General features: G+C 32.5%; 1 protein-coding gene across 3 annotated transcripts; it reads right to left on the bottom strand.

The window, feature by feature from the left end:
• Positions 1-338: 338 nt before the first annotated feature.
• Positions 339-19,857, bottom strand: LOC106620943 (facilitated trehalose transporter Tret1-2 homolog). 3 transcript variants are annotated; one of them, XM_036361100.2, is made up of 7 exons: positions 8,877-8,891; positions 8,496-8,755; positions 3,733-3,847; positions 3,316-3,504; positions 2,029-2,214; positions 1,723-1,967; positions 339-1,658 (listed from the first exon to the last, which is right to left on the bottom strand). In XM_036361100.2, the coding sequence occupies exons 2-7, from the start codon at positions 8,538-8,540 to the stop codon at positions 885-887; spliced, it is 1,554 nt and encodes a 517-aa protein (XP_036216993.2). In that variant the 5' UTR covers positions 8,541-8,755; positions 8,877-8,891; the 3' UTR covers positions 339-884. The 3 variants fall into 3 exon arrangements, with proteins under 3 accessions (XP_036216993.2, XP_014095091.3, XP_036216991.2); XM_014239616.3 differs by lacking the exons at positions 8,496-8,755; positions 8,877-8,891 and adding an exon at positions 19,585-19,857; XM_036361098.2 differs by having other exon boundaries at positions 8,496-8,984.
• Between the last annotated feature and the right edge of the window lie 591 nt (positions 19,858-20,448).

The following is a 20,448-nucleotide window of genomic DNA, read 5'->3' as shown; positions in this document are numbered from 1 at the left end:
TAGAGTATGTTCATCATAAACTTCCACCAAAATACGATGACTTTCGACTGTTTTTTTCATCATATTTAAGTAATTAAGAATAACTTCTTGCAAAAACACTTTTTCAAACACAGTATAATATGAATGACCATAACTTTGAAAAAAAATATTTTTTCGTATGAATTTAGAATATGTATGCATTCATATGTAAGATCTTTCTCAAGAAACTATTCCTTGATATTTGGTTCAGCTTTTTTTTCCCATATACGCTGAGACTCGACGAATTAAGAGTCCTTCGACTTAATTTTCCTGTACTAAAAAACAATATATCAATTGAAGAATTAAACTCAAAAGCCCCCTTTTATAATTTTTGGTATCAATTAGCTTTATTTAGTGCTACAGAAATATATTTATATAGGATCACACGCTTAAAAATATAGGACTGCTACTACAAAGTATTATTATCTACTACATTGTATTGAGGGCAATAAAACGACTATTACATAACAATGGTTCACTATTTTTACCGCAGCTCTTCCACTAATAACAAAAACTAAAATTAATTAATATATCTACAAAGAAATCTCTTTAATGTATGACTGGGCACAATTGTACAAGCATAAAATATTTATCAATTATAATAGATTAATACTACTTATATGAAAATACATAATTGTAAATTATAAATAAACTGTTTATAAACGATAACGGAAATACACACATATACACACGTATATTTTATTTCGTTACTCGTTTAAATTTTCGAATTGAGCGAATATCCGACACCTGGTCGAGCTAATAATGAACTGTCTTCAGCTTAACCGTTTATTTACAAACTTACAATACTAAAACCCTAAAAACAAACAGTAATAGTATTTCTACATTACTTCTGATACCTAATTTCCTTATTTGTTGCCACCAAGCCACATTTGTATCTGAGCAGAACTGCGTCCCTTGGTCTCTAACACCATGAATGCCACATATAGTGTCGCGGCGAGCGTACAAAAACCGAAGAACCAGAAAGTCATGTCCGAACCCCAGGCGGTAATCATCGAACCGAAGCACTTGGTCACCACGAAGACTGAGAACCAATTAGACATGACAGTCAACGCCACAGCCGTGGCTTTAACATCGGGCAGGAAGAGCTCACCCATCATCAGCCATGGTATGGGACCATAACCGATCGAGAAGACGATCATGAAGAGCACAACACAAAGCAATGGTAGCCAACCAATTGACGACACATCCTTACCACCATCCTTCATTTGGAAGTAAACACCCAAAATGGCGAGGCAAATGGTCATCATGGCGCTGCTAAAAAGCAAAAGTACTTTACGGCCGGCCCGCTCGATCAGAAACGAAGATGTTAATGTCATAACGACCTGCACGAAACCGACAATAATTGAGCAAACTGAAGGATCCAAAGTGCTGCCGGCCGACTGGAAGATGGGCACGGTATAGAAGATGACAGCGTTAATGCCGGAAAACTGTTGGAAGAACATCAGCAACATGGAGATGATAAGACCTTTGAGGGCGGCACGATTGCGGAAGAGATCCAAAAACGAGGCGTCGGCGCCGGCCTGATCCAAATCGGTTTGTATCATTTGTATAGCCGAACGTGAGTCACAATAACGACCCCAAAGCCATTTCAGTGACAAAGCAGCATCGCCACGACGGCCCTGAATAGAAGACCAAATAGAATTATCATGACATTTTTAAAAGTAAAGTCACAGCACTGCATACCTTCTTCAACAAATAGGTGGGAGTCTCCGGTAATATTAGCATACCAATGAACAAAGCAATAGGCACCATCAGACAGAGCACGCTCAGTGTGGTCCACGAAACCACAGCACCAATAAGATAAACCAGAAGAATACCGAAGGTCAACAGCAATTGAAAAAGTGTACCCAGCGTGCCGCGTATGCTCGTCTCTGCAATCTCGGAAATGTACATGGGTGCAACTACACAGAAGCTACCAGTCGAAACACCTACAAGCAAGTAATGTAATTAATCAAATGCTTTTTGATTTGTATTTTCGTGATCACTTACCAATTACGAAACGTCCAAAGTACAGCCAGCCAGCCGATTTGGCGAAGATAATCGCCAACCATGCCACAATAAAGGGCACATCCATAATAAGCGCGGTGTAACGTCTGCCAATCGCATCAGCTATATAGCCGGTGGGCAAAGCTCCAAAGAAGGCACCAATCGCAACCAACGAACTGACCCAGGTTTCTATAAAAAAAGTTAAATACCATACATGCTATCAATATTATTAGAAAGGGTTCCTATATTTTTAGTAGAAAATCTCTAAAATCGGCTGTAGATTAGCTAATATTTTTGAATGAAAGCGAACATTATAGATCGCGGATCAGGTCATGTCTCTTGATATAAGCAGTTATCGAAACGTCAAAGAGTGTTATGATACTTCTCAGTATTTCTACATCGGTGATGGCTTTTCCACGAAAATTACAATCATGGAAGGAAATATCAAAAGCATAAAAACTGTCTATAACTGTCTCCTGTTCCTTGTGTCTTCTGCGGAGAAAAAAGAGTCTACTACTATCAAGAGTCTAATATCTTTTTTACGTAATTTATTGAGCATTTACAAGTATTTATAGAAGGTGAAATTTACGTAGTATAAAAAAGTTTTGGCAAAGGATTGGTCCCTTAAAATTTTTCTTCTCACTTCTCAGTTTCTAGATATATTATATATGCACATATACATATGTATATTCATGCTTGATCAGAATAACAATAAAAATTCATAGGTGAACCCGCAGAGTCTTGGTTAGCCAACGTCAGTTGCAAGAAAACTCGTATTTTTCTCTTTCTTCTACATTACGTAAAAGCGCGTATCACCGTTGAAATGAATTGAATTTCTAATTTACCTAATGCAATATATTTATAGGTCACAGTACTATTTACCTGTAGTGCGGTTATAAATCAATTGAAATCAAAAACCTTTGTTTATTTACAACCTCGACCAAGACAGTGAAAGGCGCCACGCGCTCAACAGCAGTACAGGGCTAAGCGTCGCGAGGAGATGAAAGTAAACAGAATGATTGCATTTTAGTATCAATGGCAGCGCCACAAGCACGCACCCGTCAACAAGTGTTTTTAGAGTGTAGGAATTGAAACGTGGAGGGCTACCGTTGACGGCGTTATGAATGGCAGGTAAGTGTATGCGACTCAATTGTAAAAAGCTCACTTTAACGACCGCAATTAACAGAAAAATTAATCAATTAGAAATTAAAAGCTACTTAGCCCCAACTTATTAATCAAAAATGCATTTCAATTAAAAATGTACTAATAACAACAGCAAAGAGAACTTACGTTGCTCGAGCGTCAGCTGCAAGCCTGATGAATCCGCTGCTGGCGTCGCTGGCGTTGTTGTGGTTGTGGTCGTATTGGTAAGGGTGGCGTTTGTGTCCTTGCTTACTTCAACAGGTGGTGCGCTTATTTGTGGCAACACTGGCGATGTCCATGCTAATGCTGTACCAGCAGCTACAGCACCGAGGCAAACTGTGGGAAATTTAAGGAAATAAGAAAAAGTTATTTATTAAATAACAATTATAATATAAAAAATTTTAAATTTTAACAAAATTTTTAATATTTTTAATTTTATTTTATTAATTATTAGTATATTTCTTTCGAGAAATTTTCAATAAGATTTTATTATTTTTTATTTTATTTTATTTTCGATTAGAATACTTCATTTCACCATATTTTCTTATATTTGTATGCACTTACCAATCAGCGCTGCAACATATTGCATCTTTTTGGAGGTTCTTACCGCACCATCCTGCAACGGATCATAAAGCATTGGATTACGCGCGTTGGGGTCATTGTCCTCTTGACTGACGGTCTATAGGAGGAAAGAAAATATATGTCAGTAAGTTATTTAAGAATGAAATATGTATATAGATATACAATACAAGATTTTTTGTGTGTTTCTACTGAACAGATTACGAAGCAGCTGAGAAATTTTCGAATAAAAATATATAAAGATTAAGTGTACCCATAAATGGTTTAATTGAATTTTTAGTCATGAAAATACCGACAACATATCCAGGTTTACTTCTACTCAGAAAAAAATTCGGTGGTTTTAGGGTAGTATTGGTCTTTATTTTGACTTTGAAGCTTCCAAATTCAGTATCAACGGGCTGAAAGCTAAATGGTTCCAGCAAAAATGGTGGTAAAAAGTCATACAGAACGAAAAATCACAACTTTTTTACAACGAATTTTTCACCAAGGAATCTTATAAAGAAATACTCTGTAAATTGACTCCTCATTCATATAATGGAAGGAGGAAAGATCGGCTTTGTTAAAACCTGTTATTTTAGACAAAAGAGGATAGCGATACATGTATTTCGAAGCAGTTCATAGACAAGGGATGATGAAAAACAAATACGTATGTATTTGATAATTTCAACCCTCACTTGGTTAATCTATTGTCAATGAACGAATTAGATCTTTCTTCTGTTAGAAAAACAATCGACTTGAAAGACTTGAAAACTTTAAAACTAATCTATGAAAAGGAGCTTTCTGAACTCTTGTGCTTCGTAACGAGTAGTTTGGGCATCACAAACATTTGGTATTTCTACTTGGAAGTGATCAACACTGAAACTTAACCTCACCTTACATATCTTAACCTAACCTAACCTAAACAGTCACGTATAAAGTCACTGTAGAAAACTATCAGAAATTCAAATTGGAGAAAAATCCATCCAATATTTAATAATAAAGAAATTTGCAGGCACCATACCCAATTGTTTTTAAATTAACTTAGGCAACAACAAGGCGACTCCACTCTCTCTCTCTCTCTCTCTCCACTGGCTTGATGTTGAAGCGAGGCGATATTATGTCTATGAAATAATTGATGTTTTCACTTTTAATTATAATGTGTGGCATTATTGTGCATATGTATAAAATAAATAAACAAATGTCTATTCAAATAATTGAAAGTTATTTAATTGGGGGTTGAGTCGGAACAGCGGAAAATAACCATGACTGCCCACAATTCAACAATTGAAGAATATTTAATTTCATAAAAAATATCGCTGGCATATCAATCACTTGTCACTTGTGGAATTTGCTACTTCAAGTTCATTGACGCGCTCATTGAGTCGGAAACTTTTTAATTTAACACGATCAAAAATTTCCACTTTTTATTGTTGTTGTATAGTTGTACTAAATTATTGAATTGTATGTAAGTTTTCGCTTTTACGCTCTTCCTTTAATTGCTGATGGCAAGCTGATCGCCTCGCTACCCATGTATGTGTAAATATACATATGTACATTACATGCGGCCGACGGTGCGCTTCACAACCCGCCCACCGCGTCATCTAAGTGCCGGGGAGTCGATGCGGCTAAATTTTAACTCGCTCACTGCGTTCCTCACGTGCCATTGAATTAGCGTAAGAGTCGCTGCGGCGCCACCGAAGCAATCGCATTGGCAGCCTCAATAAGATCACAACAAACATTCGCGGCGTTTACCGTTAGTGCAATCAATTACAGCGGCAAATATTCAAGAGGAAGTGCAAGTGAAGGGTTGTACGGTATGTTGCACATACATACTTGTATGTACTAAAAAAAAGTATATGCAAATAAGAGTCCATCTATCTAGGCTATTTTTAAAACCATGTGGGCGTGTCAAATGCCACACAGGCAAACAGACGAAAGCCTGAATGGTGAACGTGAAAATTTGTGGACGTCTCGAAACTTAATTATCGAGAAATAGTTTGAAAAATATATGTAAGTAAAGCAATTTGTATCTTTCATTAGCATTTTGTAAATATTTAATAAGAAGTTTTTTGGCAGCTTGCCATATACGCAAAATATTTTGCAAATATCAGCATACATTTGCATATACATACATATCTCTATAGATTTTGCATTAATTGCAGTGCGCATCCTCCAACACAATGTTTATTTATCTTCAGTACACATATGTACTACATTCGCCAAAAAGTTACATATAGATGTATGAATATATATAATATAAGCCTTTATGTGTATGTGTGCTAGGGTGAACTGTGAACTAAATTTTATTCGACATTTTAAACCTATTTCGTATATTCTTATGAAATTCTAATGAATGATTATGGAAACTCAAACAAAAGCTTATGAAAGCTCTAATAAAAGCTTTATTTTATTTAATTTGCTCACTTAAAAAGACTTCAACTTTGGCTCTGGTCTGAATTTTGGTCTTCAAAATATCATAATTTATTGAATCTCAAAGTTTATTTTAATAACTTTTAAAAGGCAAGAAAATTTACGTCTTTAGTAGCAAACTGTTCTGTCTTAATAGCAATTCTTGTCGAAATACAAACAGGAGTAGCCATTCAGCCAACTTAATCTTTAAATAGTGCTGTAATTTTTTTGAAAGAACCGGCCATCTGGCATACTTTGATAGGTAGGTAGGTAAAGTGACTGTCTGGCGACGTACCTAGACTTATGGGCGGTCCATTGTGATACCACCGGGACTAGTATTTCCTTAATATTAACTCTGGAACCTATTGTAGGTTTATCGTGAAGTAGGATGTTAGATCCTCTAATAGATCAAGACGTTCTTTCACTATCTTTGATGAAACCCTATTACACTTCAGTGATTTCAAAGCCGCTTGGCTATCCGTATATATAATATAAATATGCTCCTTGTTGTGAGCACACTCCTTGTCAGAACAACAAGTCTTTCTTTGATTGCTGTGATCTCCGCTTGGAAGACACTGCAGTGGCCTGGTAACCGGAAGGCGATCTATCTAATTTTGCTGAAAAGACACCATCTCCCACTCGATTATGCATCATTGAAGATTTGTATTGAAACAAGTAAGGGAGAGTTAAGTTCGGGTGTAACCGAAAATATCATACTCTTGCAGCTTGCCAGGATCAAAGCCAGGGAAATACCTTTAGGTGCATACGATTTGTTAGAATAAAGAAAATCAATATATGTAGTACATATATGATAGTTTGGGTAATTTGTGAACCAGTTTCACATATTTTCGGCATTAAACTATAGTATAGCCAATATTATACTTTTTCTAAGGTATTTTACTTATTTGCTGAAATATGCGATATAAAGTCAGCCAGTAGTTCGAAAATCATTCTATTAGGTATATGGGGGCCATCTCCTACTCGATTATGCATCTTTGTTAAGTCCAAAGGAATCTCTATGGAGACATGAAATAAAAATTATATTGTCGAAACCAATATATTTAACACTACCGTAAATCGTAAATAAATCCAGAAATTAAGCAATAAATTATTATTATTATTTGTTTTCTAAGAGCTTAAGGAAAACCCTTTGTTTAGTATTATTTAGAACCGCCTTAATGTATTATACATGTGTATACAGCAATGTTTATATTTAACTTTTGGCTAGATGAATTATTTGGTTCATTTTTGAGAAATTCCAATGCAGCTGCATAGTCATTTTAGTCGAAGATTTGACTGTAATGTTGATGTTGTTTTTAAAACTAAAACAAAAATAGAAAATATTCTATCAAAACATCTTACATTTTACACGTAATTGGTCTGCGTGCATACTCATAAGAATGCATATGTACATGCATGTACGTAAGTGCAGACACGTGTGTAACCGTTTCCCATGACGGCTGAGTAATTATAAATTTATACATTATTCGTTTGGGGTGTGTCTGACTAAACATTTTTTTTCCGTGAAAGGACATATGGATGTATCGTTGTAAATCTACACTAATAGGTCCAACCAAACCAAATCACAGTTTTATATCTGATTCAAAGAAGTGTAATATTGTTATTGCAGAGACTGGAAATTAAAAATCTATAAATAATTTATAAAATGCTGCCATACTTTGGCGGATAAAATTCTGGATGCTTGAGTATACGTTACGAAATGTGTACACTGCAGTTTAATTTTAAGATTTTATTTCAAAAAATACAACCAAACTAAAACAGTATGTCCATTTTTAACATAATTGTCATATAGCGCAAATCTCTAACTGTATAACAACACATAGTTTTTTCAGATTGGTTTAGAATAACAGCAGAAAAAGGGAGAACACCAGTTTGAGAAAAATGTATGAGATATATGGTACAGTATGAAACGCCGGGGTTTTTCGTTTTATTCTAATATAATAGTCTAATTCTCCATATGTATTTAAATCTTATATGCTATCGAAACCCCCAAAACGACAGAGGTTTAAATCGGAAAAAGAAAATTCCACCACATTGAATTGAATATCATATAGAAAATTCTAAAGGTTAGTGTAGAATTCCCTGAAATTTTTTATATATGAAGCTTCAGAATTTTATTTACTGGAAAAGTTATTCAGAAACGCATATAGTCTAGTTTTCATAACAATTATTGTATATATTTAACGTATCTATAACTATCTCCTTTCATATAACTTGGGTCAAGGCAATTTTGCGTTGTTTCCCTAAGCATGAAACAAACATTCAGCGAAATGTTGATTTTACAAATACTCACTATATTATTAATTACTTTTTTCGTTTCTCGTTTTTTCACACATTACCTGCCACCAACGCGCCATGGCGCGCACAACTTTATCCGAATCCATTGTTGACGTCCAAGAGCGAAAAAGCTTTGTTGTCAGTGGTACGCTTCAAGAGCGATTATATAACTTTGAGTGATAAAAAATTGATATTTGCAGCAAAACAAATAAATTCTACACTTTTAAAACGATTTGTGGGTGGTATTTTGAAAACACCACGCCAAGTTTTCAAAGAATTTCAAACAGCTTTCGGCACAACAATATCCATAAATATTTCTTTTCTGCGAACAATTATTTATTACTAGTGATTTTGTAAATTTATTGCACGAAATTCTTTAAAATTTCATTAAAATAATAAACACTTTATTGAAATTTCAATTGAAGTAATTTTTAACTTTCAACCTTAAGAAATTTAAATCAACTTTTGCCTGATTTTTATTTTCCTAAATATTTATCATTTTGACTCAACCGTTTGGTGCGAATTCCGCGCGAAGACTGCCAACTCACTGACACTCGCTGTATTGGCCGCTCGAGATATATCATTAAGGAGATACGCTCTTCGACAAAACGCAATTCTTTTGCTTTTCTGAACAATCTTCTAAAAACATTCGCTTTATTTATATTTTGCATACAATTAAATTTCGCTTTTGAGTCGCCACATTTCGGCAGATTTTCTTTTTAGTCTATGTTTTGTTTTTATTTAGTATTTGCTCTATTTGCTCTTCCTCATATGACTTTATGTGCATTTGTGGTCATCTGCTTGTATGTATATAGTTATAAGTACGTATGTTGTCTATCCACAATTGTGGACACACAGTAAATGTTTTGATATTCAACGTTTTAATTCATTCCCTAATTATATTTTATGCCGCTTCACTCAATTTCACTGGTGCTTTAATTTATTTTATTTATTGAATGTATATATATATACCTATATATATATATGTATATGTATCTGAACTTATACGTTAGATATATCAGAATTGTTTAAATTTTTCTACAGTGTTAGAAGACAGAGTAATTTGAAATAAGATCAAAGATTCCTAACTAGGCTGAGAGAAATTAATATCGATAAATTCTAAAAACAATATGGTTATTCCCCAATTTATGAGTCTATTACTACTGCATAAGTTCATAAATCAGACGATTATTTTTTAATTTTTTTGAATTAATTTTTGATCTGGTCATAACAAGCACCTAAACCTTTAGAAGGCACTATCAATAAAAGATGCAGTTACGTTTAATGACAATAGCAACTTTGTTATGTCTGCGGTATCTCCATCAAAATATAGATACCAGATTGAAAATTAAACCAAGTGAATTTATTAAGTCGAAATACAAATTTTGTAAAGAATTCGGTAGGAAGGAAATTAACTAATCAGAAATAGTCGATATTTTTGTCACTAACGATTTCTTATTAAATATTCATAATTTGACGTCATTATAGCGAAAATGTGAGATTTTACTGCTTACAAAACTTTTTTTTTTTTTTACTATGGCTTATTCTTATGTATCATAAGGATCCAGCAACGACAAAGTTTATCAAAGTTAAAGATGTTTAATTTTATGTTACGTGAAAGTAGTTATTTTCACTCACCGACTAAAGGTGCGCTAAGCTTTTCTATTAAAACTCTGTGTATAAAATATCTTATGGATTCGAAAAATTCAAGCCGCGTATTTCGCTCTCTAGCTTAAGTCTTCAAAAGGTTTTTTATTCAAAAAAATTTTTTTTTTTTGCAGTTGCCAATTTAACCAGGATTTGAGTTGACCTCAGAAAAGTTAGCACACAGCCACACAAATACTTATTTAGTTGTAACTCTAGTTTCGAATTTCAAGTAGCGTTCCATGTAAATATTGGCCTTTTTTATCACATGCAACGGGTAGCGTGGAAATAAAGAAATTGGAAACAGAGTATTTGGAATATGAAAATCAATAAACGCAAATAATTCGTATTCGTATTCTAAAGCACGAGCAAAGAGAATATAAATAGAACTTCAAATAGGTCTATAAATTTAACCAAATTTAGTTGGCAAATACAAAAATATCCTTTTCCTTTCACTTACTATATCGACCTTCGAGGAAGTTAGTGTAGTTAACTCCCACTACTTTTCGCCACACCCTTCTTCCCTTAAGTACTGCGAGGTGCGCGACGCCAATTTCTAGTTTACTACTTCCTGCTTAAATGCAGAAATTATTGCTCCATTAACGCACAAATCGTACCCACCTTCAACGATGAGGCACAGTGACGTCAAAGTTGAAGAAACAATTTTGCTTTGCATTGCGCACTCTACTAAGAAAATAAGAATTCTTTTGTATATATTTTAAATGCATATATTCAAATATACACATACGAACAAATGTCACTACTTGCATTTAGTTGTGTAAAGATATATTTTTATTTGCTTATGTTACATAAAATTAAATGCACCCAGTTCTATTGAACGACGTAAACAAATTGTAAAAATTTCGAAAGTTTCTCAGTTGCACTAGAATGTGCTCTTGTAAATTGCAATTTTGCGATTTATTTTCGCAAAACACACGCCCACTTTTGTGAAAATGCATATGTATGTTTGTAGCTATATAACATATAGTGAGTGCAAATCGTCCAACGGAACACTAGCAGATATCTACTTGACGTTTAGAACTTCATCTCAAACAAGATGGAGCAACTATGAAAAAATCTTTAAAACCTATATATAAACTATATTATATTATATTATATATAAATGTCCGAAGCATAGAACCATTATAGTTGCTTATTTCAGAAAAGTTTGATAGAAACCCAGAGAATATTAATTTGGCGCTGGAATCAAGTTATTACGAAAAAACACATTTTTGTTTTTTAATAATTTATCAGGGATAAACATACTTTATTCACTCAAAAATTACTAGAGAAAAACGCCAAGTCATTTTTGTGGCTTAGTGCAAATCATAAGTCATCAGAAGTGATTAAATTTATCAAATCGGCATGTGAAATACGTCACTATCAGTTGATGTACGACGAAACAGATCATTTTATAACATAACACCAGCTAAGTGACAAAAACACACTTCAGTCTTAACCAACCGGTGTTACGAGAGCGGAATATTTGCTTCTTCTAACACCATACACTTTACCCAGTAGTGCAAGAATTTCTTTAACTCATCTGAAAAAAAAGTTTTCTAGAGGTTTACATAGTAGGTCTCCGCATTGGCGATAACATCTTCGTATATATTTGAGTAAGGCTGGCTGTTAAGAATCCGATATGAAACTTGACTGAACCAAAGGTAATCCTGACAAAATTTAAAGCAAAGAGTTTCAAATTTCGAAAGTCCAAATTGTCACAAAAAGAAATATTTTTTAAGATAAGTATATCTTAAGAGAGATTTACACCTTATAGAAACTTTTGCATGCATAGAAGGGATTTACAACACGTATTCTTCTATTATTTCTGAGATCCTAAAATAAAGAAGAAACTGACCAATCTCATACCAGTTTAAAAATAGACCAAAATCTATATTGGTGATCATTATTTAATGGCTATAAATGCGAGGTTTTTCGATCCTATTCAATTTTTTTCTGACAACAATTTCTAGCTCTAAACTGATACATAATGTATATTTACAGACTAGTTTGATGCTCCACTGCAAGGTCTAATACCTATTGGTATATATGTACAGCAATTCCTTTTTTAAATGCGCACGGATCACAAAGTCGCTGCTATCGCCACTCGTCACATGCAAATTACGGTCAAGCGCACGTGGCGTCTGACAGTCGGCCGCCTCTTATATATACATACATAAAGATTACATATTACACATATATATATACATATACATATGTATGCATGCACTTGTTTATAATGCGAATATTCGTTGTGGTTTGGGGGCTCGTCACAAATGGCAAATGGCGCAAGCACACCAACAACTACAAGTATAACAAGAAATGAAAATTTTCCCGTTACCCATTATAAGTAGTAGTTGAGTAGGTGATGCACAAAGACATACAAACAGGTACATCGAATGCACTTTATGGTTGCAGTCCTCTTTCCGCATGAAAGCGGCATATTTTGACGTCTGCATTATGGATCTGAGGCACATATTTGTATGAGAGTATGGTTACAGTATATGGTATATAAATATATGTTATGTTTATATGAATAAGTAGATACACATGCCTTTCGATTTATTGATATTCGCTTGAACATCAAACAATTTAAATGCAAATAGTTGCACAGTTGAGAATAAGAAGAGCAATGGGCGTTAGTTCACGCATACATACAGATGTAGTTTATGAGACTTTTTGTAAACGAATCTGATATTTAAAAAAGGTAAGAGTATTTGTACTCGCTCATTGATCTTGTTATGGCTGGAAGGCAATAAGGAAGTGATCATTATGACGTAATAAACAGGCGCCTATCTACAATTGCCATAAGTAGAAATGCACAGTCGGCACATGAGCTTATTTTGAATGAAAATTATGAAATTATAAAAGCAGTTATTTATATTATATAATAGGTATATGTATATGTGTGTATATATCTGAGAAGCATTTGCATTTTAGCATTTCAATCTTAATATGTTTGTTGAAAATAAAATTGTGGAAAATACATAAACAGAGTATGAATTGAAACCAGTGCATTAATCCACAAGGTGGTCTAACCACGCAATAAGTTAGTAAACTCAAATATATGAGATTTATATGATGGATAAAAAACTAATGAAATAAGAAAAAAAAAAGTTAACTTCGGTTGAACCGAAGCTATAATACACTGCACATATCCAAAGGAAAGGACGTGTACCTAACTTCGGATCGATATCTCAAAAACTGAATACGCGTATATAATATTATATTATATTAAGACAGATGGACTGACGGATCTGGCTAAATCTATTCAGCTCCTCACGCCGATGATTTATATAGATATGTTTGCTTCTGGGTCCGTGCCTAACTTAATATATTCTGTTCAGTGTTAAAAAACAAAACAAAAAAACCAAATCTTTCAAATCATTGCATGATATTACTGATATTCGTAAGTGCGTTGAAAACTCGCTATAATTGCGATTTGCATGAATTTCTAATAAATAAATAGATTAGTAGTGATATGATGGCATGTTGTTGTTCATATATAGGAAAATGTTTCTATTTTCTTAAATATGTATAGTGTTTCAAGCGGTTACTTGCACCTTTCAGCTCTCACATTATGTTATAACCTCACAAGTCTACCAACATATTCTCTTAACATTTAGCAGGACTAATAATAGCAAAAACTTTATATTGTGTATGGAAAAATTCGCTTGGGCATAATAATAAAGGCAGATATTTAAAAAAAAATTTACCAGCATTTATTTAAAACCATTTAGTGAAGGTCGCTTAACGATCACAAGCTTGTAAATCATTCAAATAAAAGCATAAATCATAATAATCAGTATCTAAGTTCTCAAGCAAACTCAATGATAGCTGCATAATACTCATACGTATTTATGCCAAACTTCTATCACCTATGCTACGAAAACCAATAAAATTTCAGACAGCTAAAATGATTAGATTAAGATTTGAAAAGACCACATGTAAAATAAAAAGTGTCAGAAGTGGTTAATTTAATTGTAAATACATTCCCAATTTGGTAAGAAAAAAAAAGCAAAGCAATAATGTTATCGATTAATGTTGAAGTTTTCAATAGTTATTATTGTAGCGGCAGAAAACATTCCCCAAATAAAAAAGTTTATGCAAACGAGACTCCTACGGCCTTTTTCACAATAAATTAACCCCAATCTTCTCTTCTTACAATAAAAATTTTTCACACATACCACAAAAACCCAACACAAAATCACTCAAGCAAATTGAAACTAAAAGTGGCTCATAAATACAGATAATATAATGGAAAATAACTTAAGCACTTATTTCAAAACTCTCGAAAAAATATCAAACAATTATCAAGACAGCAACACTTAAGCTAAAATATGAATTTGAATTCAATGATTACAAAAACTTATTTCATTTATCACACATACCATACCTATCAATGCACCTGAGATATTGAAAACTGCTGTGTACTAAATGTTTAACGAAAACAATCGAATAAAAAGATTTAAATCTATTATCAATCGACAAATAAATGTCGCGAGCGCCAATTAATGTTAATGAAATCATAAATCATCAAAAAAAAATACTTTCGTTGTTTACCTTTAGACAGATAAGCCATTGCACGCTACCCGTGTGTGAACCTCAGGATTTATTGAAAGTGAAAAAAATGCATAAATATTTTAGAACAATAAAAAATGTATGCATCAATAGGATGTGACTGAAATTCGTCAAAGGCCAATTAGTCATTACTATTGTACTTTTTTGAAGTTAAACTGCTAATAGGAGTTCGGAATAGGTTGCGTTAAACGTTTAACTCACAGTGGTTAGAGTGTATGACGCACCCACTAGTGAACAAAGAGAAAAAAAGAGAGAGAAAGAGCTTCAAAGCAAGTGTTGGTGGCTTAGTGACTGACATACTTACATACATACCTACCAGCAAAATTATCAACCGCATTGGTTCAACCGCGCCTAGCGCAGCAGAGCAAGAAATTCTGAATCACCACTAAAATTTTCGTTCCGCTATTCTATTAATATTTTGTTACCGTCTAATTCTCAGCTACTTTAAGCAAGTTTTTGTTCAAGTAACTGCTTGTGTGCACCTGGCATATAGGTTAAATACAATATGTGTGGTTTTGAAAGAAGTTGTCGGATGTGTTCAAATAAAGAAATTCGTGCAGTATACCAAATTTATTGATTTTTATGTAAAAGTAAACAATATTTCAAGAAAAAACTAAAGTTATTAATCAACAAACGCAAAATTCAAATTCATACACCTCTCATTGAAACATATGCAGTAGCATAAATTAAAATGAGTATTTAGTGGGACATCTATTTTTTAAACAACACAATTGTACCAGATCCCAAGACATGCGCTATGCACTTTGATTCAAATTTGCACTTAAAATATCAATGTATTTCTTAGCATTCATTATTATTCCAGTAATGAAAAGTTTCCCCACTCCAGCAGCCGCAAGGCATCCATAAAACATGACGGAACCTCAACTGTATTTAACTGTGGGCAAAAGGTTTTCCTGTGATGAATACGTTTATTTTTCTCGTGCCATATTTTTAACTTTCCATCACTGTATTTAATATTAAAATTGGATTTATCTTTGAACGTCTCCAAAATCGTAAATCTTGACTTTTGTAAATTCTGCTTCATTCTGTTCGTTTCATTTATGTACATATATGTATAGGCTTTTCTTACTAGTGAGCTACGGTACGGTTGCGTTGGGCGTTTAACGACACTGGTAATGGAAGGGGAAAGAGAGAGACAGAGTAAAGCAGCAATGGTTGATGGCTTAGTGAGTGCAGCATCACATGGTTTTCAATGCAAAAGTTTTAATTTTCTTGATTTTTGTACTAAATTCAGCTTTATAATCAGTTTGGTAATTTTAAATCTTAATTTGATATTTCATACGAAATATTTCGGAGTGTAATAATAGTGAGTGGTGATTTTGAGATTTGAATATAATTAATATGAGTCAAAAGGAGGCTACAAGGGACGCAGTGGAGTAAAGGTTATGTGAAGGTACATTACTGTTGATTCGAGAATTGTTTGTTATGTTTTTTTAAATTTACAATTTAGCGGAAAACAAATTTTCATGCTCCACAATAATAACAATAATTTTCCTCAAAGATAATTTTACGACAAAAGGAAGCACCACTATTGATGCAGTTTTCGCCAGAAATATTAATAAAATAGAAATTAAATATTTCATATCTGCTTTTAACTATCATAATTCACTTGTAAATATTATTATATATATATAATATATATAATATGCGAGATATGCGTAATATAAAGGCATATGTGGTTTGGCATTAAGTGCAAAGCTGTATGATTAGAACTGCGCTACGGTTCAGGCTTTAGTCGATTGCCTTACAGAGTTGCCATTGTGTTTATATGATTTTTTTTAACACAGAATTATTATGAAGTGTTAATTAGACTTTTGAGAATTGAATAAAAGCTTCGCGTTTGTTGAGAAATATTGATTAGATTTGAAATATTTAAGTTCGATTATTATTGCTCTTGTGTTCCCAGCCTTACCTTAAACAGTGTACCTTTATCTATTGTATATATCTATGGTATATGGTATATATATATATATATATATATTTGTGTATATATAAATGATCAACATAACTAGCTGAGAAGATTTAGCCATGTCCGTTTGTATATGCGCTAAATAGTCCCTCAATATTTGAGATATGGATCTGAAATCTCTTTTCTCTCCAATATGCTCCTCATTTGTCTGAACCTGCGTTATCGAACCACTATAACATATAGCTGCCATACGATATTTTTTTACACTTTTATGCTATAAGAATTGCCCCTGCGAAGGAAGCTTCGGTGAAGGCAAAGGTTTTTTTCTATTTTTTATTGAATTTTGTTTTAAATATATTGTTACCTCAAAGTCCTCGAAAACATTTTTGGTTATATTACTAGATCTTCTTTCAAGTGGACTCATTTTATTGCAATATTATTGTGGTCGAAGGCATTTCATTCTCTTAGAATTATCATAATCACGCCTTAAAAAGTGTTCTTTTTCTTATAAATAAATATATTTTTTATATGAATCTGAATAACTATACGCATATTTACTTAATAGGTAGTTCTATTAAATCATTGTTTATCATCGTCATTATTATCGTGGATTTATTACGCTTATCTCTTATTATTTCTATTGACGAATTTGCTATCGAAAAACTAAATCGTCACAAATATTATTGACAAGAATTTTTTAGTTAAATAAAAGTGAAGATGCGGCAATTATACTTGTATATAAATCAGTATCGTCGTGCTGTTATCACTTTTGTTAAATATTTAGAAGAATTGAGTGTTTGTGATAATAAGTATTAGAATTAGTAGTTGCTACTACTTTTAATTATTGTCAGAACTAGAAAAAACTATACGTTTACAAGTACCTCGATATGATTGATTATCTGACTGCCTACTCAGTTAGCTTTCTGAAATGTAAAAAAAAAATTACTGTGGAGTCACTCATAAGACACATGAAGCATTTCGTATTCCTTTTGCAGTCTACTTGAAGTAGTTCGATGGTAAGAGATTAAATGTATATATATTTAAATTTACCAATATATAAGATATGTAAATATGAGTATATTAAATATATTTCTACAATATCTTCTTGAAATACATATTTGAAGGAGAAGATAAGTGAACACATTTTAAGACCTTGGTATGCTAAAATAGTTGTAGTGAGGTAGATTTTACACACCACTCCACAAAGAATTATCTGTCTCTATATGTCGATTCAAGATATTCATATAACAATAACATATATAATTTAACGATACAATTTTTTTCTCATATGATACCAGATAGAAACACAGTGCTTGAAAACTAATGGAAAATTTCACTGTCAAAAGTGCCAATTCTGAGTCGTAGCTTTAGTGATATCACAAGCACTTTTTTAAACGAACGAGAGGCGCCACTTGCCGAACAAGTAATAACAAAATATGCCACTTAAGGTATTTGCTATATACACTTCTTTCAATATTTTTAATAGTATCAATTATTCTTATTTCCATTCAGCATTGAAAGGGTTAGAATACTAACTGTATCCTATATATTTTCCGTCTCTGAAAGAGAAGTTCAAATTGTGCCAGTGAAAGTTTGTTATCAACAAAGTAGAATATTTTATAACAACGAAAAACAACGAGGGAAGTCACCCAGACCAAAAAGATAGTTTTAAACCTTGTGGTTAGTGATAAATGAAAACATTTCTTGAAGTAAAAACAACCCATTCCGCTGCGGAGTTTGCTCTGATCACTTTCTGGAGGTTTACAAATTCTTCATATCGGATAGGCACAGGCGTTAATGAAAAAGTGAGAAAGAAAGAAGCTTCTCTTTCGACACACTTTTTATTTTTTTTCTCTAAATTAAGAGGAGAGTAAAAAAATATGATATTTTAAAATTATTCTGTGCTCACATCACAAGATATCACAAGAGCATGCAACAGCATAATACATACAAAAGTTGTATTAAAATATACAAAATATTTAATGAAAATTTTTCAAAAATCACACAACTGTTTCCTTGGAGTTGAGGCAATTTATAAATATCCTCACCAGCCGCTTACCAGTAGATTGTCAATAGAAACAACAATTCTAAGAGTTTTAAGCTTAGCTAAAGTTAAAATTGTGTACTAAATTCAGGGTTGCTATTTTTCTAAATGAAAAGTTTTGGAATGAAAAATTTTATATATAATTTTGAATCCCAATTTAGCTATCTTAAAATTATTATTTTTTTTTTAATTTAAAATTGGTGTGAGAATTAAAAAAGGTAATTTTCAAAAGAGAAAATGGAAAGAAATGATATAAAACGGAAACTTTACATATTTCTAACTTAAGCAATATGTTAAATTGTGTTAAAATTTTATTAAAAGTTTCCTTCCACAAAGTTAAGCAAAATGATAGAACACGAAGGAGGTAAGCGAGGAAAATTTTAAAATTCAAAAATAATTTTTTTTTTGTTTTTAATTATTGTATAGTTTAATATGATTATAAGAATTACCATTTCTTTTTTTTTTCTCAATCCCATAATTAGAATTAACTTTTCATTTTTAAACTTTAATCATATCATTAAGACTAAAACTTTATTTTTAATTTTTCATTTTATTTTTTTTTTTTTGGGATTAGAAATTTGAAAATAATTTTTAATTAAAATTTGAAAATAATTTTTAATTAAAATTTCTGTGCCACAAAATAAAAAATATTTCATTTAAATATTAATTTATCGTTTCACCATTTTTTCAGCTACCCGGACTAAATTGCATTAAAAATTTGTAAATCATATAAAAAAAAAATAAATTTAAAATATTTCATAAAACGGTTTTTCAAATATTTGTCTAAAAATTTTGCTGAAAGGTCTCATTCAGCCAAATTTATTTTTCACAGCAGACACAAGAATGTAATAAATAATATTAAGTTAAAAAGTTAAAAAGAAAAGTAAAATTAATAAAAATCATTAAAAAAACATTGTTAATAAAACAAAGTTTTTAAAAATAAAAGACGCACCTTAATTTTGCCGCTGCCTTTAAACGTATCTGCCGACATTTGATTTATTGTCACAACTTTCTCTTGCATCTTGTTGGCTTGAAATTGTTTTACCCACGAAATTTATTTGACAATATTGCGAAAAATATTTCCAACACTAATTCGTTGTGTTAAGAGTAAAACATGTATAAACTTCTATGAAATATATATAAGCGAACCGAATTTCATTTCACCCTTAACCGAGCGCAATTATGCCCAACAATTTGTTGCGTGCAGCACAAAAGTCAATGAGAAACTAAAGTTCTTGAGGTAAAAGCATAACTAAATAAGGCACATAAAATAATTGATGCTAACCGCATCCTAAACCCCGTCCATAGCTAACGACTAAAAAAGTCGCGAGGTGGCCGCAAATTGAAGCGACTAAAGGTGTGCGTGTGATTGAGTGTGTCTAGATACGTGTGTAATTACATATATGTGTGTGTGTGTGTGACAGTAGCACTGGAATAAAGATAAAGATTAACTGTGTTCGGCTGATTGACCGATCGCCGTTCGTATTTAGTAGATATTGCGGTATTCAAAATTTGGAATCCAGCGATTTATTGTTGCTAGAGGTGGGTGTATTATTGCTACAACAAATTAATAGAAATGCTATGCCTATTTACGCACACATTAACTCATAACTGTTTAACAAATAAGTAAAATGCCGACTTTGTAACTCTTCAGTTGCTGCTTTTATATTTATACTAGCTTTTACCCGCGGCTTCGCTCGCATCGAATCCATCAAATAATTAACTGATATCATTATAGTAGATATGGATCCATATAAAGAATATATTTTATATATATTCCAATTCTTAGTTATGAAATTACGACGACGCGTGGTTC

Source organism: Bactrocera oleae, chromosome 2 (genome assembly GCF_042242935.1).
Source record: "Bactrocera oleae isolate idBacOlea1 chromosome 2, idBacOlea1, whole genome shotgun sequence".
In the NCBI taxonomy this organism is placed as follows: domain Eukaryota; kingdom Metazoa; phylum Arthropoda; class Insecta; order Diptera; family Tephritidae; genus Bactrocera; species Bactrocera oleae.
This window is presented reverse-complemented; position numbering and strand designations above follow the sequence as displayed.